The sequence below is a fragment of the Indicator indicator genome, chromosome 12, assembly GCF_027791375.1.
Source record: "Indicator indicator isolate 239-I01 chromosome 12, UM_Iind_1.1, whole genome shotgun sequence".
Classification (NCBI taxonomy): Eukaryota; Metazoa; Chordata; class Aves; order Piciformes; family Indicatoridae; genus Indicator; species Indicator indicator.
The window spans coordinates 5,957,337-5,982,163 of record NC_072021.1 but is presented as its reverse complement, the minus strand read 5'-3'; the positions used below and the strand labels follow the sequence as shown (position 1 = coordinate 5,982,163).

Genomic DNA, 24,827 nt, shown 5'->3' with positions numbered 1-24,827 from the left:
GAAAGGATGAGAGGGGTGTTGATAGATTTTTAAATACAAATCAAGAAAAGACCTTTTTGTTTGGTATTCCTGCTTTCTTTTTGGGAAGGAACCTAATTTAGCAATTAGGAAGCTCTGATTCCTAAATTTAGTGAAGGCAGACTGTCCTCCTGTGAAGTCAGCATCAACACTCCTGAGACTAACAGCTCCTGTCTTTTGACATCAAAGTAGTCTGTCTGAGAGAAAAAAAAAAAAGAGAATGTAAACACCAAACTTCATGTATGGTCCTGCTGTTCCTGCCTTTGCTGTGAACTAAATGCGCTCACCAGGCAGGAGTGCTCTCTTATTTTTGGAGATCTGGAATGTCAAAGTGACTGATGTACTGCAAAACTTGCTTATGAATCTGGGACTTCAAGAAATGGCATCATTTACTGTCTCACAGTGAAGGGACTGTGTGTTCCTACGTCATCTCGTTCAAGCTGAAGCAATCTGGACGGTGGATTCAATGCATCTGCTAGTGCTCATCTGGATCCAGATCAAGGTCAACTTCACTGGAAATGTTCAGATAAAAGAAAGCATAGAAAGCCAACAAAAACACCAGTATAGCTGCAAGGACAAGGGCAACTTCCTGTAGAAATAAGAGAGAGAGAGAGGAAAGAAAATCTGTTAGAAATAGTACCAGAATTTCAGGTAAGCCAGGAATAAATGTTATTTCCATTCTGTAATGCACACTGAAATAACATAGAATCATAGAATCAACCAGGTTGGAAGAGACCTCCAAGATCATTCTGTCCAACCTATCACCCAGCCCTAAGCAATCAACCAGACCATGGCACTAAGTGCCTCATCCAGTCTCCTCTTGAACATCTCCAGTGATGGTGACTCCACCACCTCCCTGGGCAACCCATCGCAGTGGGCAGTCACCCTCTCTGTGAAGAACTTCCTCCTAACACCCAGCCTAGACCTCCCCTGGCACAGCTTGAGACTGTGTCCTCTTGTTCTGGTGCTGCTTGCCTGGGAGAAGAGACCAACCCCCTCCTGGCTACAACCTCCCTTCAGGTAGTTGTAGACAGCAATGAAGTCTGCCCTGAGCCTCCTCTTCTCCAGGCTAAACACCCCCAGCTCCCTCAGCCTCTCCTCATAGGGTTTGTGTTCCAGACCTCTCCCCAGCCTCATTGCCCTTCTCTGGACATGTTCCAGTACCTCAACATCTCTCTTGAATTGAGGAGCCCAGAACTGGACATCTCTTGTTGCATGAGGCACTGACACTTGAAGGAATTCTTCTTTGTGATTAGCATTTCAGCACGTTATAAAATAATAAAGATATTGGTGACTCTGGTATGCTGCCAGAACCAGCAGATTTGGCTTAAAGATTCAGGGGCTGACCTAGAAATAAGAGCTTTCCATCCTTTTTATTATGCTATTCCTTCTCTTCTAAAAGAAAAGGCAGAATTCCCAAACCACAGTTTTGAACACAAATTGAAGTTATGAATTTACACTGTGAATTTTGATGTTTTCCAGCAATATGTTACTGCTTTTTGCCAACAAATTTGTAATTTTTTAATGAAGCAAACACAGTATGGTGGAAGTCAATGAAAATTACTACCTCTACCTCCCAACCTCCTGGCATGCATCACAATATGGAGCTAAAAAATCCTTCAGAATTGGACGAAACTTTTCTTCCCTCCTCTCTGCAATAAGGCAAAAAGCACAACAATTTGCACTTGCACTTGCCTCTCTTCCCATAAAATATTGCAACTTGCCTCATCTTCCTTAATTAACATAAAAGAGTCTTCCAAAGTATACATGATTTATAGCAGCTTTCAGAAGCAGAAAACTGTTTCTGTGCTACACGTCACACTCATTATGTGACTGCCTCTCATCATATTCTGTCTTCAGGCTGGACTCTGTTAAGCTCCAACTTCAGAACTCAAATAACAACAAAATCATAGGAAGATCATCCTCTTTATAACACTGCTCCTTTCAAAGCCCCAGGATCTCACATTTTGTACTTTCTATTTTCCTGGAAAGCACAACATGCTTCCTGTAGTGTTGACTCTCACTTGGCTAGACAATGAAAGAATAGAAATTTGAGAATAATCCTCACACTCCTTCAGCTCACAGAAAGTGCCACTTCCACAGCTGAAACACTGCTTCATTCCTTAACATCACCATGGATTTTTTAATTCATGCACTGAGTGTTCAAAGGGAACAGGTTAGTTTGTATCCCTCCCCCAAAACTGTTTTCCCTCCACAAAGAGAAGCAACAAGCTCCCCATCAAATCCCAGCTTGATGCTAACTGACAATCCACCTGCACCAGAACAGCCCAGCTGAGTGGCAAAGAGTTCAGTGACTTTAGAACAACTAACAGAAGATGCCACATCAAATCTGCTCTGCCAGTGAGGCTGAGAGGAGATGCCTGCACCACACCTAGACAATCAGATACCCTTTACCATCTGAGGAGAGAATCTGACCCTCTTTGGTCTAAGATTCATTGTGTCCTCCAAAAGAGGTCAGGTGAATTCTTCCTAGGAATGCCTATTTATCCCTTAGGGGAGTGGAGATAGTATCTCTGGTGTGGAGAACTGCATTGTAGAATGCAGTGTAGGGTAGTGGAACACTGGAACAGGTTGCCCAGGGAGGCCCCATCCCCAGAGATATTCAAGGTCGAGGCTCGACAAGGCTCTGGGCAATCTGATCTAGTGGAGCACGTCCCTGCTGAGGCAGAGGGGGTTGGACTGGATGACCTTTGGAGGTCCCATCTGACCCAAACCATTCTATAATTCTATGATGAATTCCATCCAATGTGTCTGGGTTGGTGATGGCTTTGTGACTGACTTTCTGTGGCTCTGACGGAGTTAAAACTGTGCTAGCTTCATTTCTGAAAGTCTAGCCCAGAATCTGGCATTCTTCTCCAGAACAGCATTTCATTTGCATTTACATGAATGCATTATGTAGTTTATCAGAATGTTGGATCAATAATTCAACATATGCCATCTAATAAACTTTGAAATACTCCTGCCTAGTTGGCGTGTGCTCTATAGGAGCCTTTGTTCTATAGAAACCTTTGCTTTACATTTTTATCTGGATGATTAATTGGGATGTACTTTAAATTTATTTTGCCACATTAAAAAGGGCTCCTGTAAATTTGCTGAGGCTGCTTCAGCTATGTTTTCCTCTTACAGTTATATCATTCTCTGAACCTCATCCTCTTGATTTCATATGATTTGATTAAAAAAAAAAAGTACATGTAATTCACTAATACATTAAAGGAAAGTGATTTTTGCTTTGTTGCAGTTGCAACATGTCAGTATCTCACAAAAGGGCATGGCAGCATCAGACAGGTTTCATTTATTTCCTTGTATCCACAGCTGTGCTCCTAGACCCATCTGGCCACACAGCTACTAATCTTAAGAGGATGTAATAAACAAATGACATACAACTGCAAGCTCCATCTGCTCAGGAGAGTGGACAACAAAACCCTACAATGCAGGCACCACTCACACTTGACACAGAGAGCAAATTCATTCCAGTATTAAAAAGTTTTTTCACTTGTTTGGATGCCACACTTGCCATGCTTTGTGCTTTACAATAGGTCTTTCCCTTCTGCCTTCTTCTCCCTTGTTCTCCATTCTCCCTTCTCCTTTCTCGCTGCTCTATTCTCCCTTCTCCCTTTTCCCTGCGTGTCCCTTCTCCCTTCTTTCTCCCTTCTTCTCCCTTCTTTCTCCCTTCTTCTCCCTTCTTTCTCCCTTCTTCTCCCTTCTTGCCCTGCCTCCCTTTTCCCTTCTCCTTTCTCCCTTCTCTTTTCTTCTCCATTCTCCCATCTTCTCCTTTATCCCCAGGCTCCCTTATGAAACACTGTGGTAGCAGCAGCAAAATTTGGGGGAACATTTGCATTTCTAGGAAGTGGAACTGTGAAACTCTTGGTTTTTATTCTCAGGCTGCCCAGTAAGTGCTTTGACAGCAGTAGGTCTTCAGTTTCTCTGACAGAGTTTTCCAGTGACTAACCCTGAGATAACAGCACTGCTTTCCTTACACAGGCATTAGGAACAGGGTGGCTGGATCAGTATATATTAGTCCTGGGAATGAAAAGCCTTATTGAAATTCCAGGTTTGAGAATTATGCCAAGAACCTTAATTTGGAGTTACTGAGAGAAGGCAGAGCAACAAACCCACAAATAATCAGCCTAACAAAGGACACCTGGCTCTCAGCTAAGGCTACAAAGTCTCTTAAGAATTGCATCCAGTTTATGAACTTTTATAAACATAAATTTTGCAATGTAAATAGCAAATGAGATGCTACAGCACAATACTTTCTTTGCAGCAGCAGTATATATTGTCATTCTAATTTGTTTTATACTTATCAGGCTTTGCTATTTGTATTTTAAGCCATGCATAGAAATGAAATGTTAAAATACTCCCTGCTCGGTGTACATAGCTTCCTTTCTCTTGCACTTTATGGCTCATCCCCATCATCCCTCTGTGAAATCCATTTACTCAGAGGATTTCACCATGAATAATTAACCAATATAGAAAAACTTCTATAGAAATAAACTTAATTTGATGGTAGCCTTTTTCTCCCTTTTTTCCCCCACCTCTCCCTTTTTTTCCTACCGTGGTACAGAATGCTAGGAAATAACATCCCTGCTCTCAAATCCCAAAGTACGGTCAAAGAATCCTTTAAAAGGAACAGAATTTTCCATTATATTCTCTGATACTTAGAACAATGCCTGCAGAACCCTACTGATTTCAGCTTAGTTAGCTGAGCAACTTTTCCATGAAGGCAACACACACCATTACAGCACAAGGTAGATTTAATTCTCCCATCAGCTTTTCAGCACAAGGTAGATTTAACTCTCCCATCAACTTTTGTCAGTCTCATGCCAAAATACTTGGATAACATCCTGAGATTCACCCTGATGGAGCAAGGTGGAGAGCTGGGATCTACACAAGATGAATCAGGAGATGGAAAGATAAAGAGTGATGAAAAAATGTTTGCTATAGTAAGAGAAATCTGGACACTGTGTGTGGCTGCATCACATCCTGCACATACAGAGAAATATCAGACTTGCAGGAAATTTCAGATTTTTAACCTATTTTTTTATTGTCTTCCAAAATGAATAGTACTGTTTTTACCTGAAACCAGTTTAAAACCAGGTGAGAGACTATCACAAATTGCTGGTTTGGAAATGCCAAACTATCCCTAGCTATTTCTGAAAAGAGATGGAAAGAAAATCATACTAACCAAGGACACCTGTAGAAATGAAACACAAGAGGGCCTTGGCAATCAACACTTTTATCTCATAACATTTCTAACTGGAAGACTTTATCTGGCCATCCCCTGTGACCATTTTCAAGAGTTTCAGCAAAATCATATTTAAAAATGGATGTTTACTTCCTTAATGCAGGACATTCTTCCTTCCTCTTTATTCCGCTATCGTGGACCCCACCTTGAATACTGTGTCCAGTTCTGGTGTCCCCAGCATGAGAAGGACACAGAACTGTTGGAGTGAGTCCAGAGGAGGGCCACAAAGATGATCCAAGGGCTGGAGCAGCCCTGCTGTGAGGTGCCTGAGGGAGCTGGGGGTGTTCAGCCTGGAGAAGAGAAGGCTCTGGGGGGACCTTAGAGCTGCCTTCCAATACCTGAAGGGATCGTACAGGAAGGCTGCAGAGGGACTTTTCATAAGGGTGTCTAGAGACAGGAAAAGGGGAAATGGTTTCAAGTTGAGGGAGAGCAGGGTTAGACTGGAGCTTAGGAAGTTCTTCAGTACAAGGGTGATGAGACTCTGGGATAGGTTGCCCAAGGATGCTGTGGATGTCTCCTGCCTGGAGGTGTTCAAGGCCAGGCTGGATGAGGCCTTGAGCAGCTGAGTCTAGTTGAGAGATGTCCCTGCCCATGATGGGGAGGTTGGAGTAGATGATCTCTGAGGTCCTTCCAACCTAAGCCATTCTATGATTCTACACAAGGTAACAAAAATAATTTATTAAATTTCATCACTAATTTTTATGTTGTAAATAATTAATTGTAAACACTTAAGATGGAACACAGATCATTAGCATCTCAAATAATCAGAACAAGGTACTATTAGGGAGTCATCTGAAAAGCCTGGCCATAGGATCACAAAACAACAGGATTCATTTTAATATAGCTAAAAGGCAACATATCCATGCATCAAAGACGTAGTAAGGACTTAGTAAGTGGAAGACTCTGCTGTGGAAAACTGTGGCTTAAAAAAGGCTTTTGGATTTAAGGGGTAACCAATCCCTCAGTGTGACCTCTGGATGTGCAAAGGCAGAGGGATTTCCAGGAAGAGGATGACTGCTGTTTTTTTCATCATAAGAGTAAGAGGTATTTTGGTTACAGCATGTAACTGGTTGTGTCATACACCTGTGTTTAAGTAATGCACTTCACAGTGTGAGGTCCTACTGTCTTGTTTACAAGAACCTCTCAAGGTCCAGCTGCAGTTAGAGAAGCTCAGTTTTGAAATAAGATTATTTCCTAGGAGGAAAAACGTTTGAACATTCCAGTTACCTCTTGGAGAAAACACAAACTTTCATGGCCGTGAGTCTGTTATGGTTAGATCTCTCTTACGAAAAAAAAAAAAAAACAAACAAATATCTATCTATCTATCTATCTATCTGGGAAGAATACTTCAGCATGGGCTTGTCTGAAAAGAAGGTCCTGGCTGCCAACTTTTGGAGCTGGCAAACTCAGGCCTCCAAGATTCTCCCCACTCCTTCAGGAATCACAGAATGTTAGGGGTTGAAAGGGACTTGCAGAGACCATCCAGTCCAACTCCCCTGCCAGAGCAGGATCACCCAGGGCAGGCCACACAGGAATATGTCCAGGTTGGCTTTGAAAGTCTCCAGAGAAGGAGACTCCACAACCTCTCTGGGCAGCCTGCTCCAGCGCTCTGGCACCCTCACTGTGAAGAAGTTTCTCTTCATTTTGAGGTGGAACCTCTTGTGTTCTAGGTTGTATCCATTATTCCTTGTCCTATTATCAGCTGCCACTGAAAAGAGCCTGTCCCCTTCCTCTTGACACCCACCCCTCAGATATTTACAGACATTAGTAAGATCCCCTCTCAGCCTTCTCTTCTCCAGATTAATCAGTCCCAGTTCTTTCAGTCTTTTCTTCATAGGAAAGGAACCAGCCCAGAAAACTGGGGGGCCACCATCACAGTGTTACATGGTAAAACCCATGTGGTCATAAGTGACAGCAATCGTTAAAAAGCTCAGCCCAAGCTTGCATTTATCATAGGTCTGAAACATCAGTCCCAGTTCGCTCTGTCTTTCTAGGATTACTTCCATGGTCAGTGCCACATCATTCTGAAACCCTGAAATAAGAGATTGTTAAAAATAGTGGTACCTCATGCTCCAGTCCTTCAGACTTTTCTATATAGGATCAAAAGAAGTTTCTTTATTTCTCAGGAAATTATCCTCCAGTTGTACTGATTTAATTTCTGGGATCTGAGGTTTTTTTTTTTGTCAACTGTTCTGGTCATGATTAAAGACCAAAGCTGAAGAATGATGGACTACTGCTCTGAGATGGTACAGAAAAGCCTCCTAAGTTCCTGCTTGGTGCATCTTGTTCACATGCTCAGACCACCAGGATTATTGTACTTACATGTACTGGCCAGACCAGGGTCAGATGGGAGCAATCCGATTACATTTTTCTCTTTGCATGGGATTTTTCCTTTCCTTTCCATTTCAAAGTCAGGGATCAAAGTCTGACTGCTGGGATCACTGGGAATATTACAGTTTGTTCACTGGTGGCACATTAAGCTGCTCTGCTCTTTATATGTGAGGCACACAGACTGGTTTGAAAACATGGTATTTTGGCTCTTACAAAGTGCTTGGACTTCCTAGGTATTATTTGGATGAAATTTTATGACCTGTAACATCCAGAAGGGCAGAACAAATGATCTAATGGTCCCTTGTGGCCTTAATTTCTGCAAAGCTGTGAAACTATATTCCCAACTTATCTTGGCAACTAAAGTTCACTAATTTAGCAGATTATGAACGGTGTGAAATCAGAGAATACCCTTTGCCAAAATACACTGGGAATGTCTTGTTATCTGTTCAGACCTAACTTGTTCCAGATGAGATAAACTGTTAATAGTGAGCTAGCTAGCTACACAATAGATTAAGTGGCTACACAAAAGCATGACAGACAGTTAAACTCTCACTGGTTTAGGAAATATTTTTTTCCTTAGCACAGTGGATGTACTACATTGCTGATAATTCTCTATGGAGAGGTGTTCTGCAGTCAATTACATCTTTGCAAGGGGGTGTAGAACACTACTGTTCAGATTTGTGTCTACCTTTCAACAAGAGAGAAAACTTCATCATCTATCCCACAGACCACTGATTCATTCTGGCAGCCTGTGAAAAAAATCTCTCCCCAAGAACTCCCATTACTTTCATCCTCTGAAAAATCTCTCCCCAAGAACTCACATTACATTCATCCTCTGAAAAATCTCTCCCCAAGAACTCCCATTACTTTTGTCCTCCTCACACCAAACCCCAGCAATGCAGGGCAGAGCTTCCACATTCCTCAAACCATTTTCTGCTTGCCAGCCTCCTGCTGGCTCTTCTTCCTCACCCACTGAGAGCAGAGTTAGCACCGATGGTGCAGACCCCTTGCTTTTCCACCTGCTGAGGATGAGCAGGCAGATTTCCAGTGGTATAAGACCCCCACGAAGGGACAACAAAACAACCACAGAGAGAAGGTTCAGAGGCTCCCTTTTTGGTACTGCTACAAAGAATTTGGCCTTATTCAAACACCAGGGGACATGCAGCATCCTGCTTTCTCTCTGAGTTGTTTCTCAAGACAGGGGGCCTGCTTTTCCAAGAGACATCATGTATTTTGGCACTGTCTGCTTTGATGTCACATACACAAACAGAGCCAGCACAATAGCTCTGCTCCAATAGTGAATGTTAAAACATGTTTAAAGAGCAAATATTACACCCCAAATACTAGCATGGTCACCCTGCTTGAAATAACTTCTGATAGTTATTAGTGCTTAGCTGCTTCTCTGACATTATCAACACAGATAAAATCTCTCATTGGGGAAATTAAAAAGTACTAAGTGGCAGTGACTGAAAGAAACTTTGTTACTTTAAACCTTGCATTAAAATGACAGAGCAATCAAAGTTTGACAAGACAAGCCAATTAGTATGCCAGCGATGAAATGTGAAGGATCTCCAGGGGACTGAAAAGTTTTATGTCATTTCCAGGGCCCTTTTTTTTTAGGTGAAAGTTGTCAGCTCTTATGGTGAAATACACAACAGTTGAATTTCGCTATATTTGTAGAAATTAAGGACTAAGGTCTCTTCACTATTCACCAGTCCTCATCATTTTTTCCCTTAAATACTACAGCAAGTCTTAGTTTACAGCCAGGAAGAGGAACCAGCTCCAGGGAGACCCTTAGAGCAGCCTTCCAATACCTGAAGGGTGCCTACAAGAAAGCCAGGAAGGGACTTTTTACAGGATGAGAGGCAAGGGATTGAAGTTTGAGGATGGGAGATTAGGAAAAAAAAAATTTTACAGTGAGGGTGGTGAGACACTGGAACAGGTTGCCCATGGAGGTTGTGGATATCCCCTCCCTAGAGGTGTTCAAGGCCAGGCTGGATGAGGCCTTGGGCAACCTGGGCTGGTGGGAGGTGTCCCTGCCCATGGCAGAGCAGTTGGAATTAGCTGATCTTTAAGGTCCCTTCCAACATAAACCATTCTGTGAAACTATGAATAGAAGCTCTTCAGGGACACTATTGCAAAACAGCTCTAGAGAGAGCACTTAGCACTGAAAGTCCTAGCATTTTAAGTGGCAGTGCGGAATGTTTTGTATTAGCTATTTCCCAGAACTGTAAAAATATTCCTTTTCCAGAGAGCTTGTGCTTTTGCAGGCATGACCAGGATATCCTTCCTCTACAATATTTTTATTAATGGCGACTTAGCCTTTTATAAGAAAATGCTAATATATATACATATGCTGCATTCTGCATAGAATCACAGAATTGTCAGGGTTGGCAGGAACCTCAAGGATCAGCCAGCTCCAACTCCCTCTGCCATGGGCAGAGATGCCTCACACTACAGCAGGTTGCTCACAGCCACATCCAGCCTGGCTGTAAAAACCTCCAGGCATGAGGCTTCCACCACCTCCCTGGGCAACCTGTGCCAGTGTCTCACCACCCTCATGGGGAAGAATTTCTTCCTAACATCCAATCTGAATCTCTCCATTTCAACAAATTCTTATATCAAAATTTATCCAGAAAATAACAGAGAAGTATCTGGGACAGGTGTGGAGAATGAATGTAAGAAGATTGCTCTTGAACAGCACTGGACTGAGCAAAAGAAGCCTTGCCTAAGAGAGGGGGAGGTGTTACAGGGCTTCACAGCTAAGCAGCCTCTCCTGGGGCAGGGAGGGCAATTTCCTGCAACCGCTCCAGGCACACCCATTGTCCATGGTGAAGCTTTGCTCAGCTGGAGGGATAGAAAAGGGTGAAAAGCTGTCACTGCAAGATGGGAAGAGGTGCAAGTTGACCTCAAGACATTAAACATGTTTCACTTCCATGTGAGGGCTGCAGGGTTTGTCAGCAGAAGTGCAGAGTTTTACTCTACAGGGATTGCCCATATTCTGGTAGAAGCAGTGTAACACTGAGTAAGCCTGAGGTTGTTGCCATTAAGCAGTCTCAGTCAGAAGGATGCATACAAAGGCCCTGCTTTCCTTCCCCCACTGGCATGCCCCTGGAGAAGAAGATGCCCAACTTCCCTTCCCTTTTGCTTCAGCTCTGCCAGCTTTTCTCAGCCATTAGGAAGCAAATAAAACGACTCTGACCTGTTTGGGGATAATCCAGAGTCATATTTTAAGGTGCAGGTGTGCAAAAAAATACTACAGCTGAAAGACAGTATTTTAAAGAATCAACCCTTCCTTCCTTCCTTTTCTTTCTTTCCTTCTTTCTTTTTCTTTCTTTCTTTCTTTCTTTCTTTCTTTCTTTCTTTCTTTCTTTCTTTCTTTCTTTCTTTCTTTCTTTCTTTCTTTCTTTCTTTCTTTCTTTCTTTCTTTCTTTCTTTCTTTCTTTCTTTCTTTCTTTCTTTCTTTCTTTCTTTCTTTCTTCTTTCTTTCCTTCTTTCCTTTCTTTCTTTTTTCTTTCTTCTTTTCTTTCTTCTTTTTTCTTTTTCCTTTTTCTTTTCTTTCTTCTTTTTTCTTTTTTCTTTTTCCTTTTTCTTTTCTTTCTTTCTTTCATTCTTTCTTACTTTCTTTCTTTTCTTTCTTTCCTTTTTTATTTTCTTTCTTCTTTTTTCTTTTTCCTTTTCCTTTTTCTTTTCTTTCTTCTTTTTTCTTTTTCCTTTTTCTTTTCTTTCTTTCATTCTTTCTTTCTTTTTCTTTCTTCTTTTTCTTTTTCTTTCTTTCTTTCTCTTTTTTACTTTTCTTTTTTCTTTCTCTTTCTTTTTTCGTTTTCTTTCTTTTTTTCTTTCTTTTTTCTTTCTTTCCTTTCTTTTGTTTTCTTTCTTTCTTCTTTCTCTTTCTTTTTTCTTTCTTTTATTTCTTTCTTTCCTTTTGTCTTTCTTTTCTTTCTTTCTTTCCTTTCTTTTTCGTTCTTTCTTTTTCTTTCTTTCTCTTTTTTACTTTTCTTTTTTCTTTCTTTCTCTTTCTTTTTTCGTTTTCTTTCTTTTTTCTTTCTTTTTTCTTTCTTTCCTTTCTTTTGTTTTCTTTCTTTCTTCTTTCTTTTTTTCTTTCTTTTCTTTCTTTCTTTCCTTTCTTTTTCTTTTGTCTTTCTTTTATTTTTTCATTTTCTTTTTTCTTTCTTTCTTTCTCTTTTTCTTTCTTTTCTTTCTTTTTTCTTTTTTTCTTTCTTTTCTTTCTTTCTTTCTTTCCTTTCTTTCTTTTTTCTCTCCTTTCTTTCTTTTTTCTTTCTTTCATTTTTTCTTTTTTCTTGTGATTTTTGTTTGTTTGTTTGTTGTTTTGTTTTTGTTTTAAAGGGCAGAAGTAGAATTGTGAGCCCTGAGACATCATACACTCCAACTAGCAGAAGCCCAGCAACAAAACATCCCATGACCTGAGCATGCCTTGATGTCAAAACTCCCTACCTAGAAATCAGATGGTGTTCTGCTGTGACATGCAGGAATGCATTTGTACAGAATAAACTGTTCTTGATTTCTTCACTCACTACTATTTGATTCTTCTTTATACATGTGAGTATACATATGCTTTTCTATTCTCCTTCATTTTAAAGTAAGAATTACTTCAGAAAACAAGGAAATAAACCATGTTTTGAAGCACCATGTGTGAAAGACATGCCAAGAAATTGCCTGTTTGAGAAGAACTAGGCTGTAGAGCAAAAGTTTCCAAGAGAACATCACTTTTCAGAGGTCATGCCACTGACGGTAAAATGAAAAGTAAAATTCAATAAGAAAGGTAGGGAAAATACATCGAACTCAAAAGGTTAATAATCTATCCTTTAAACAAAAAAGGCAATCTACTTTTTCTCATTAAAGCCTGCCACAGAGCACTAACTGAGGAGATTATGTTGTGAAAACATACTGCATCGCACGGTAATGCTTGATGGAGATCAGCAATCAGGAGCAAAAAGAAAGCACTGCTCCGTGATTATAATAGCAAATTCTGGAAGACAACCAAATACATCATCTGGCAGCTCAACAGATGTTACAGCTTGGTAGTAATACCTTGGCATTTGCTATAAGCTATAACTTGAAAAAAAAATCATCTCTCATCTGCCAGAAACAAGAAAATGTTCTCCTTTTACCATTTCTGAAGTTCCTTTCACTAGAATACCCAGGGAGACACTTTTCAATTTTGCTCTGTTTTCACCCTTGCTGCTAAGCTAATTGTGCATCAATTTGATCCCAAAAAGGAACTCAAATAATGATGACACACCAGGTAGTAGATAGCACAAAATATTCCTACTTGTCTTTCTTGCTCACATTCACAGCCAGGGTGAAAATGGTCATTATTGTAATTTAGACCTGCCTGAAAAGGAGACAGTTCTGAAATAAAGTTCAGCACTTCTACCATTGTTTGCTGCTACTTAAGCCTTGGTTTTCCAAGTTTTTCCAAGGATGTAGGCTGAGATAATAATGCTGAGAACTGACAATACTTATCCAACTCAGTCTTTAAATTACTCCTGAGTATAGGATAAGAAGAGGAAGAAGGAAGATGTTTACTGCAATTTTTACAAGTATATATTCATAACATACGGAATTGTTGAAGTGTTTGTTATAGGTAAGGAGAGGCTCTCTGAAAAGCTCAATTATTAAGCATACAATACTTTACTGACCTCAAAAGTAAGTATGCATCACACCAAGAACAAGGACCACTTTAAATCTTTTAGCATATCAACTATTCTAGTTGTTTTAGGGTAAAGTAAAAGCAATCCATCATAAATATTTTAGATTCTGGCATTCCACTTAGATTTTGAAGTGTCATAAACGATAGCTCTCAGAAATCAATATTCACACAGCACATCTATGGGGAAAAGAAACAACATATACACAAAGGTGGTATAAGCTATCAAATAGATCTCTACCTTTACTCCTAGTCCAGTTTTTTTGGCCTCTGCTTTTAATCTTGTAGCTCTTAACATAGGCCTGGTTTTCTTATAATCTTGTTTTCCTAGAGAAGAAAAGCACATTTAATGAAAATGATGATAAATAAACAAATAAATAAATATAAAGAATGTTAGCAACTACTGAGGTTGAAAAGTCAGATCTAACATTTTGAAAACATCCCAGAGCCCAGCACTCTGAGCCCAGAGCTACTCTGTAAGACGGGGTCTTGATCCATGGAACAATTGTCCTCAACACAGACAATGACAGCAAGAAGGAAGAGCCAAAAAATCAGCGTTGGATTTCAGTCACAACAAATGTTTCGTTATTAGGTTTTTTTTTGGTTCATCACCCCAAAAGTGAATCTAAATGTGTAACACAGGGCATCATGGTGAGTGTAAATGTTCCATCACCCTCAACTGGAACGTTATTTCCAAGCATGAGAACTCAGGAGAATTGCAGGTCAGCCTGAGCAAGCACTAATAAATTCACAGGGGTCCTGGTGGGCTGAAGGATGACCATGAGCCAGCAATGTGCCCTTGTGGCCAAGAAGGCCAAGGGCATCCTGGGGTGGATTAGAAGGGCTGGGGTCAGTAGGTCGAGACAGATTCTCCTCCCTCTCTACTCTGCCCTGCTGAGGCCACATCTGGAATATTGTGTCCAGTTCTGGGCCCCTCAGTTCAAGAAGGACCTCAGGGAACTGCTTGAAAGAGTCCAGTGCAGAGCCACAAAGATGATGAAGGGAGTGAGAGGACATCTCCCTTGTGAGCAAAGGCTGAGGGAGCTGGGGCTCTTGAGCTTGGAGAAGAGGAGACTGCGAGGTGACCTCATTCCTGTTGATAAAGATGTGCAGGGCAGCGTCAGGAGGATGGAGCCAGGCTCCGTTCAGAGATGTTTAATGACAGGACAAGGAGCAGTGGGTGCAAGCTGGAGCAGAGGAGGTTCCATGGGAACATAAGGAAAAACTTTTTCACTGTGTAGATGACAGAGCCCTGGAGCAGGCTGCCCAGAGAGGTTGTGGAGTCTCCTTTCCTGAGGACATTCAAACCCCACCTGGATGCGTTCCTGCCCTAGGTGATCCTGCTCTGGTAGAAGGGTTGGACTGGATGATCTTTGGAGGTCCCTTCCAACCCCTAACATGCTGTGACTCTGTGATTGCTTGACACCATCTGCTTGTAGAACCATGTTATGCAGAATCTTCTACAAGTCTTAAGACTTATGTAAAGTTATGAAGACTATCTCTTGCATCCACAAAGAATGTAGCCAAGGGCTTGATTACTGTGAGGCTGTATGGACTGAGTTCAGAGGAGGACATGCAAGTACTTAGCAATGGCATAAATCATTTATCTCAGCTTAATAATAAAGCATAAACCACCTGATATCTCCCAGGGATATTTTTGCTGCTTGTTACTGCTGTACTCTGTACTATTAACCACAATTTTCCTTAAGTTCACAGAAGTCAAGGTACAGGTACAGTCACAGAAGAAGAAGAAAAAGAGGAATTGGTGAAGAAACTGCTCAGAAGGATAGAGCCCAAGTACAATACATTTAGCTTCTCAAAAATCATCGTTTCCATATTTTTTCCCCTAATGGATCCATGCCTTTTTTGTCCTTTTGGCCTATTTCCAAAGCTGAGCTCCAATGCTTAAAGCAGAAATGTTTGGCCATTTTTACACCCCAGCTTTCATTCTTTTTGTTTGCTGGGAGTCAACTTCCAATCGAGTGGTGGAGGTGTTCTTTCTTCCTTGTGAGCTGAACAACAGCAGTGTGTCCATCCCAGATGGTTTAAGAATGGCAAGTACCTTCCTTTAAAGGACCAAGTTCAACTTCAGCTCTCATAACTCAGGTTTGCTGCTCTCCTGTCCAGGGTAAATAAAGCAGCACAGTCAGAGCTTTCCCTTCCAGTGATGCACTGGCATTAGAAAATGAACATCAGAAAGCTTTGTTAAGGCCCTTAGGAAGGGGGAAATAAGTCAGCTACTCAAACCTACCTCCCCTTCCTCCCATTGCCCATTCTGCCTCCTCCTCTCCAAGGCTCAACTGTGAAGGTGACACAAGCAGAGGTAAACAGTGCACAGGAAACCCAGTCTGTGAACTAAATCTATCAAGTCTATTCCTAGAAAAAGGGAAGTTTATTGGTGTTCCTACCTGTGTTTTCAGGCTCTCTGCAGCTCTTTATTCCAGTATCATGGCTATGGCTAAGATTGGATTCTGCTTATCTAGGGAGTACTTCCAGATTTATGTTCAATCTTATGTGAACCACTAACCACCCTATATAACAGGATAGTATCAGGGGATAATATCAGGCTTGCCTGTGACAAACTGTGGGATGACACAACACAGTTAAAGCAATGAGGTGGCCCTCAATATGCACTTGAAGCTCAGAAAGCCAGCTGTATCCTGAGCTGCATTAAAAGAAGGGTGGCCAGAAGCTCAAGGGAGGTGATTCTGCCCCTCTATTTCATTCTGGTGAAACCCCATCAGGACTACAGTGTCCAGGTCTGGAGTCCTCAGCATAAGAAGGATCTGCTGGAATGGGTCCAGAGGAGGGCCACAAAAATCATCAGAGGGCTCTCCTATGAGACAGACTGAGAGAGCTGGGGCTGTTCAGCCTGGAGAAGAGAAGGCTCTGGGGAGACCTTAGAGCAGCCTGCCAATACTTAATGAGGGCCTATAAGAAAGATGAGGACAATCTTTATATCATGGCCTGTTGCAACACACAAGAGGAAATGCTTTGGAAACAAATCAGGGGAAGTTTAGACTACATATAAGGAAGAAATTATTTTACAGTGAGGATGGTGAAGCACTAGACCAAGTTGCCCCATCCCTGGAAACACTGAAGGCTAGGCTGGGTGGGGCTCTGAGCAACCTGGTCTAGCTAAGGATGTCCCTGCTCACTGCAGAGGGGTTAGACTAGACGACCTTTAAAGATCCCTTCCAACCCAAATAATTCCATGATAACAAATAGTCTATTTTAATAACGACTCTAGAGTTGGTAGTTAGCCAAATCTATGCACCTGCCATTAATTTACCACTCTCCTTGCTAAATGTGATAGCCAAAAGAATAAAAAAAAACACCAAAAACCAAACCAAAACCTGAAATGGTTGGGAAATTATCTGAGTCCACCAAGTGCAAAAGTTGAGAAAGGGCATCTGTGGAGTTCTTTGTAATGAAAACCAGATTCAGCAGTTGTACTAAAAGACTCTTAAAACAGCTGAGCTTTCTGAGGCCTTGGGAAAGTCGTCTCCACTACAGCACTATAAAGACCTCTGAAATGCAAAGCCCTTGCCACGTGAATGCTGATCATTACCACCTGGAAAACAAGCAGTATGAAATAAGGTAGGCTCTCCATGTTCTTTGGGGCCTGAAATTCAACCAGTTGGAATAGGCACATTCACACTCCCAATGTCTTCTAGTTTTATCTCACTTATCCTTCAAGTTTTCCTGTACATTTATCTGTCAGAGGCATCTGCTTAAGCTGTTTCTTCTTCCCAGGAAGTGACCATCAAAGCCAGCTAAGAGAGACTCCTCAGACAAAGCCCCATTTGTCTGCTTTACCCAATGTCTATTCAAGACACTGAGTTTTCCTGAGGGAATATACGAAGGCAAGAAGAAGCAGCAGCTAAAAAGATAGAATTGGAAAATTTCCAGAACAAATCTTATTTTTCTGTATTACTTAAACAAAATCCCTTCCTCTTCTACTTCTCATTATTGTTATCAGTTTGTCATCTCATCTCCTCCCAAACTCCAGTGTCAGCTTTCCTTAACTTTTTTTTATAACTATCTCAATTTCCGTTAAAAAAAAATAATAAATTGCCACTTCTGTCTTTATAACCTTTGCCAAGTCCATTACTTTCTTTCCATTTTTGAGGCCAAAGAACTAGTCTGCAACGAGGCAACTTTTCTTCCTGATTACAGCCATCATCTCTCTGCTTGTCCTGACTCCTGTCAGTCCTCTCAAGACCAGCTGCAAAGATCATCCACCTTTCCATTTCAGCCCTTGCCCTTCAGAGGCAGTCCAGAGCCTACCTTTCATCCCACCCCTTTCTTCCATCCAGTTTTTTTGCACTCTTCTGGTAGCAACTGAACTGAGTTGTGCCCTGTTTACAGACCGTGCCTGGCAAACTTTCCACAGGTAGAAACAGAGAACGTTTACTAGCTGTAGAATTAGAAGAGGGTGAACATCAGTGTGAAATAGAGGGACTTCTGGGGCTACCAAACACAGCTGCATGGTGAAAAATGCCAAAGTGTCTCCCTCAGATCAAGTATTAGGCATTCATACAATATGCAACAAATAACTCCTCAGATAACTAGGATTAGAAATCTATGGCTTGCACAAGATTTTTTGTGATTTATCTCTACTCACAAGGACAGGTGAGATCCTGTTTATCTTCTATTCAATACTTTTAATAACAGATTAGAGATGACCTGATTTTGTATATTCAAACATTGTTTTTAACTAACACCATGATTAATGCAAGATTTACACTAAATAACACATATCACCTAGGCAAGTCCAGGCTGGAGCACCTCTGCCACAAGGATAGGCTGAGGGAGCTGTGGTTGTTCAGTCTGGATGAGAGAAGACTCCAGGGGGACTTTAGAGCTGCCTTCCAATGCCTGAAGAAAGGCAGGAAGGCTGCAGAGGGACTTTTCATAAGGACGTCCAGAGATAGGACAAGGGGGAATGGTTTGAAGCTGAAGGAGAGTAGGTTTAGACTGGATCTCAGGAAGAAGTTCTTCAGTACAAGGGTGGTGAGACTCTGGAATAGGCTGCCCAGAGTGGCTGTGGATGCCTCCTCCCTGGAGGTGTTTAAAGCCACATTAGTTGAGGCCTTGGGCAACCAAGTGTAGTTGGGAGGTGTCCCTGCCCATGGCAGGGGGGTTGGAGTAGCTGATCTCTGAGGTCCCTTCCAACCTAAGCCGTTCAGTGATGAAGTTGTAGGTGGCCACTATTTTTAGGCTCTAGAAGCACTGTGCCACGACCAGGTAGTATGGATAACAGTGGACTTTTGCATACCTGGGAAGCTCTCTTATACACCTGGCTGAGAATGCAACATGCTGAGCACTACATTTAAGAAAGCTGACTACATTGAAGGTTGTGTTTAAAGATGCTGCTGTTTAAGACACAAAATGAACAAATCTATAGAATAACTTCATGAGGAGAAGGAAAAACAACTTAGATTCCCAACCCTTCTAGATATTTAACAATATCTTTCATTCTAACAATAGCTCATTACTGGAATTGGATAACAGACTAAAGACTGCCTCTCTGCTTTTCAATTCACCAGGCTTAGGCAGAAACAGGACTGCATCTTTGGTCTTTGTTGATGCTGCTGTCCAAGCTTATTATCATATGAATATCTAGTTATTGTTTTATAAATGTTCACGTTTGGGGAGCACCCTGCTTTCTTTCCTCTCAGCAGACTTTACAATATCCACCTTCATTATCATCATGTGGCAGCGTTGCTCTCTGCCTGCATTTGCTACTTTAAAAATTAATGCACTGCTATTTTCTGAACACTGCACTGGGTAAGCTGCTTATGAGTACATTATGCTATCAAGCAAGCACATGCAGAAAAGCTTCCTAAACTGTTATTCTTTCAGGGAAAATACAGCTGGTTCTGCTTCAAAGGCACTTCTTTTCACCTGCAAATGGACTTGCTCCTATACTTATTCTCCAATTCATTGTCTTTTATTTGTGTCTGCAAATCTTTAATTGCCTTTAATTAGAAAAAAAAAAAAAAAGAAGAAGAAGTAAATTCAGTGCTTTAATCTTGCAAATACATTCAATCATAATTCTGTCTGGGATGAATACCAAGTTCTATTCACTGCTTGATCTTTGTAACAAAGGTATATAAATTTATTGTCCGTTTATACAGACCACCCCAATTAAGCCACAATGGGAAAGCAAATAGATAAGAGTCAAAATATTTGAAACGAGAAACATGCAATCTAAATTTAATTACTCAGACAAATTATTTGAAGATGAGTTATTTACAGCATGCCAAGAAAGCCTGACAGATAGTAAAATTTGCTAATCAACATTACAGATTTAAAATCCCTTTCAGCACTTTTGACTATAATTTGTAACAACCAACAAACTGCTGTCCTGAATCTTTCTCTGAGGGTATTATAGTCGTAATCCAAACGTTAGGAAGGCATTTCTCATACAGCAGCAATCCACTTGATATACTAAAATATTGCTTAAGGTGTAATGAAATTACAGCCACTGGGTAAATTTTAGTTACCAGTAGTAGTATAACTAAAATGTAGGCTACCAGTAGTAGTATAACTAAAATTAGAAACTAGAGGCAGACTGTGGCAATCTTTACTGTCAAAGTCCAAGTGTGAAATCACACACCTCATTAAGTTGAATTCAATATTCTTCTTATGATTATTAATCTGAATATGTACAAGCCCTGTGAGGAGAGTTTGAGGGAGCTGGGGGTGTTTAGCCTGGAGAAGAGGAGGCTCAGGGCAGACCTCATTGCTGTCTACAACTACCTGAAGGGAGGTTGTAGACAGGTGGGTATTGGTCTCTTCTCCCAGGCAACCAGTGGCAGAACAAGAGGGCACAGTCTCAAGCTGCACTAGGGGAGGTTTAGGCTTGAGGTGAGGAGAAAGTTCTTCACAGAAAGAGTAATTTGTCATGGAATGTGCTGCCCAGGGCGGTGGTGGAGTCATCATCCCTGAAGGTGTTCAACAAAAGATTGGATGTGGCACTTGAAGCCATACGGTTTAGTTGTCAGGAAGAGGTGTTAGGTATTAGGTAATAGGCTGGACTTGATGATCTCTGAGGTCTTTTCCAACCTGGTTGATTCTGTGATTCCGTGAATTAATGAAAGTTCCAGGAACCTTCCACAAAGCCCCACACAACAAACACAAAACAAGATAATACTCTGGTCTTTCCAGGGTTTCCACAGTCTGACTTTGAGCATCCTCTCACAGAATCACAGAATATATCTGGTTGGAAGACACCTTCAAGATCATCCAGTCCAACCTTTGACCCAGTGCTGAAGGGTCAACATTAAACCACATCTCGCCACCAGGGATGGTGACTCCAGTGCTGCCCTGGGCAGACCATTCCAATGTTTGACAACCCTTCCAGTGAAGAAATGTTTCCTAATATCCAGCCTGACCCTCCCCTGGCACAGCTTGTAACCATTTCCTCTGGTCCTGTCTCTTGCCACCAAGGAGCAGAGGCTACCCCCTTCTTGCTCCAACCTCCCAGGAGTTTTGAGTTCTTCCAAAAGTGGAGATTCCACAACCTCTATGAGGAAACAACTGACCATCATTTCCAGTAAAAACATTTTTCTCTTACCTAACTGGAATTTCCATGTTATAATTTCCTTCTTGTCCTACCACTACACATCCCTGAGAAGTGTTAGGCTTCACCCCGTCTGTAACCTCCTGTTAAATGTTTGTAGATAACAGTGACATCTCAGCTGGGTCCTCTGAGAGCTGAACAAACCAGCTCCCTCCACCTCTCCTTGGACATCCTCTGCTCCAGATGGTCATCTTGACCGTTCCTTAGACTCACACTGGTGTGTCCAAGTCCTCTTTTTGGTTTTCTTGAAGATGGGCACAGCATTTACCTTTGGCCAATCACCAAGGAACTATTCCCTGGAACTAGCCAAATGACTGCCAAGTCAGGGAGAATTTGGCCATAAAACCACACTGTCTGAAATATCTTAATGTAAATATAGCAATGTAACTAAAGTGCATCAAAGGAACTAAGCAGGGTCTTTAAATATCAAGTAGGTGAGCTAAAAAGCTCAAATCAGTTTGTACTTTAAGCAATTCCACAACTCTATAGAAGCTTGGTGTTTTAATAAGAGGGAGGGTTTTTTTCTTCACCTGTGTGCCCTGAGAGTCCTTAAAATGGGGCTCTACTATCTCATGCACAGTAGAACTTTTCTTTAAGTGCTTTTATTAACATCATCAAGTCAAGTGTTCAGCATGGGGAAAGAAGTGTTTTCTCAAGTGCTTTGTAACACCACCATGAAGATACCTAGGCATCTAGCTTCTAAAGTGCATGTTCAGAAGTGTATCATTAAATATCTTTGAAAGATTTCATTGAGTAATAAAATTTATATTCATTTATTTATATCCATTTATTTATATTCATTGAGTAACAGAACACAAGAGAGACATGGAACTGCTGGAGCAGGTCCAGAAGAGGCCACCAAGATGATCAGAGGGCTGAAGAACCTCTCCTGTGAAGACAGGCTGAAAAATTTGGGACTGGTCAGCTTGAAGAAGACTCCAGGGAGACCTTAGGGCTGTATTTCAATACCTGAAGGTGACCTATAGGAAGGCTGGGGAAGAACTACCTGGAAGGGCTTGTGGTGATAGGATGAGGGGCAATGGTTTGAAACTAGAGCAGGGCAGATTTAAGTTGGACATGAGGAGGAAGTTCTGCACAGTGAGAGTGGTGAAATACTGAACAGGCTGCCCAGGGATGTGGTTGAGGCTCTGTCCCTGGAGACATTCAAGATCAGACTGGATGTGGCCCTGGGTAGCCTGCTGTAGTTGGAGGTGTCCCTGCTGAGTGCAGGGGGGTTGGATGACCTTGGAGGGTCCCTTCCAAGACAATGGCAATCAGCAAAGCTGTGAAGCTGTGAAGCTGATTTTCAATCCAGTGAAACTCTGTGAAATTCTCCTCACACATAGAATCATAGAATCAGTCAGGGTTGGAAGGGACCACAAGGATCATCCAGTTCCAACCCCCCTGCCATGGGCAGGGACACCTCACACTACATCAGGCTGGCCAGAGCCTCATCCAGCCTGGCTGCAAACACCTCCAGGGATGGGGCCTCAACCACCTCCCTGGACAACCCATTCCAGGCTCTCACCACTCTCATGGGGAAGAACTTCTTCCTCACGTCCAGCCTGAATCTCCCCACTTCCAGCTTTGTTCCATTCCCCCTACTCCTGTCACTACCTGATAGACTAAAATGTCCCTCCCCAGCTTTCTTGTAGTCCACTTCAGATACTGGAAGGCCACAATAAGATCACCTCGGAGCCTTCTTTTCTCCAGACAAAACAGCTCCACATATGACACATATGAAACAGAAATGCCTCATCCACAGCACTTTCACACCAAAAGCAGATATAACAATTTTTTTAGTATGTTAGACGAACCTCAGAAGGACAAAATTCCACAGGAATTTCAGGCTTCAGTTGAGTTAAAATCAGACATCAAATCATACATCAGTAACAGTGTTCTAATCTCTGGGAACTGGCCACAGAGCTCTAGCTCACATCTATGCAAACAAGAACAAGCTCTCAAGTATTTATTGTTGGGTTTTGTGATCTTAGTGTCACACAGACATACTCAATGACAACTATTTTCCTGAGAAGCAGAAGTGAGATTTTCTTGGGTTTAATTACTGTGATTCCCAAATGGAGTTTTCAGAGTCCTAGGTTAAGAGAAGCATTCTGCTGTGCCTTACACCTACCCAGGAGTATGTCTGTACCCAGAAAAGGCATGAAAACCCCCCACAGCCTCTATTTTATTCAGGTTTAATGGCAGCTCAAATCATTGTCCATTTTTCAATCTTGAGAGACAGAACAGCTTGACACTAATAATACATTTGCAAAGGACACATCATCATTTAACACAACATTAAGTGCTCAGGGACAACCTTTTTCTTACCGTAGACACGATGTGCTCTTAGCTCAGGGTTGACATTTAATGCTACAAAGATAATCCAACCAGTCACTCATGAGACATAAATTAATTTTCAAGCAACTGTATTTCAGCTTTAAGCCAAGAAGAAGGGTGCATTAAAATGAACAAGTTCCTTTTATGCTGCATGTAACATTAAAAAAAAGAAAAAAACCAAGCCCCCAAAATATAATGCATTCTTAAGTGTGCCACAATATATCCACTTAATTCTTGCCAGCTTTCCCTGATTCCAAAAGAGAAGTCTGGGAATATTTGTTGAATATAATATTCTGACTGAAAAAAAAAAAAGGAAAAAAAAAAGAATCTCTTGGAAAGTATCTCAGAATTTGTTATGAGTTTCCCCCAAAAAAGTAGCATTTCATTAAAGAAATGCTTTACAGTTAAGATTTGTCTTAGGCATACATGGACTGTAGTGAGCAATTAAGAACATACTGAAATTAGATTTACACACCTTTTCTGGTACATTTTTGCAATATTATTTTAACCATCTATGCAAGCAATTAAGAAAAAAAAATGCAGCAAAGTGGTTATCAATAGAGTACAATTGTATCCTAGGCTGCATCAAGAGGAGTGTGGGCAGCAGGGTAAGAGAAGGGATTCTGCCCCTTTGCTCTGCTCTGCTGAGAGCTCACCTCCATTCCTGCTCCAGTTCTGGTGTCCCCAGCAGAAGGAGGACACAGAGCTGCTGGAGTGAGTCCAGAGGAGGCTACAAAGATGATCCAAGAGCTGGAGCAGCTCTGCTGTGAGGACAGGCTGAGGCAGCTGGGGGTGTTCAGCCTGGAGAAGACTCTGGGGGCAGTTCGTAGAGCTGCCTTCCAATAGCTGAAGGGATCCTGCAGGAAGGCTGCAGAGGGACTTTTCATAAGGGTGTCTAGTAACAGGACAAGGGGAAACAGTTTCAAGCTGAGGGAGACTAGGGTTAGACTGGATTTTAGGAAGAAGTTCTTCAGTACAAGGGTGGTGAGTCTCTGGAATAGGCTGCCCAGGGAGGTGGTAGAGTCTCCATCTCTGGAGCCTTTCAAAACCCACACAGACACATCCTGTGCAACCTGCTGTAGGTGAACCTGTTCTGGCAGGGGGCTGGCAAGGATGATCACACTGGCTGTTGATGATAAGAGCAACAGGGAAAAAGCTGAGGGAGGAAGACATCTGGCTGAAGAGACTTGGGTGAGGTCAGGCCCCTGAATGTCTTGACTCCTGATCCCGTGCATTATCCAGTGGATAATGCTTTTTGTCAGAATTGAAAATAAATTGGATACTGTCTGCCAAGATGCAGTAATTCCTTCCTAGTAAGTCGTATCATTCTGGACCAGCTGTACATTACAAGCCCATCCCAAAACACCAGTTGTAATTTATTAATTCTGCCTAAGTAAAAGGTTTCCAGCAATTCTGTCAGATTTGCAGTTCCCACTTCAATGAAGCATATTGTGAAGGATGCTTTGTCAGCCCTACATATCACTGTCACTGCAGCAGTCAATGCACTGACAGCCTTAGCAGAGGTGGATGTTACAGGATCCTGTGAAAGTGATTATGTAAGATAGAAAAGCAGGGGTTTGGAGTCTCACTCCAGCAATGCACAAATCAGA

The 24,827-nt window shown here is 41.7% G+C and overlaps 1 protein-coding gene across 1 annotated transcript in view; it reads right to left on the bottom strand.

Annotated features, from left to right (window-relative positions):
• Positions 1-493: 493 nt before the first annotated feature.
• The window catches only part of TRIQK (triple QxxK/R motif containing), a 41,935-nt gene continuing 17,601 nt past the window's right edge, over positions 494-24,827 (bottom strand). Inside the window, exons 2-3 of the mRNA XM_054385587.1 lie at positions 13,528-13,613; positions 494-607 (exon numbers count right to left, since the gene is read on the bottom strand). Coding sequence (XP_054241562.1) covers positions 494-607; positions 13,528-13,613 — 200 coding nt within the window. The remainder of the gene's footprint in view (positions 608-13,527; positions 13,614-24,827) is intronic.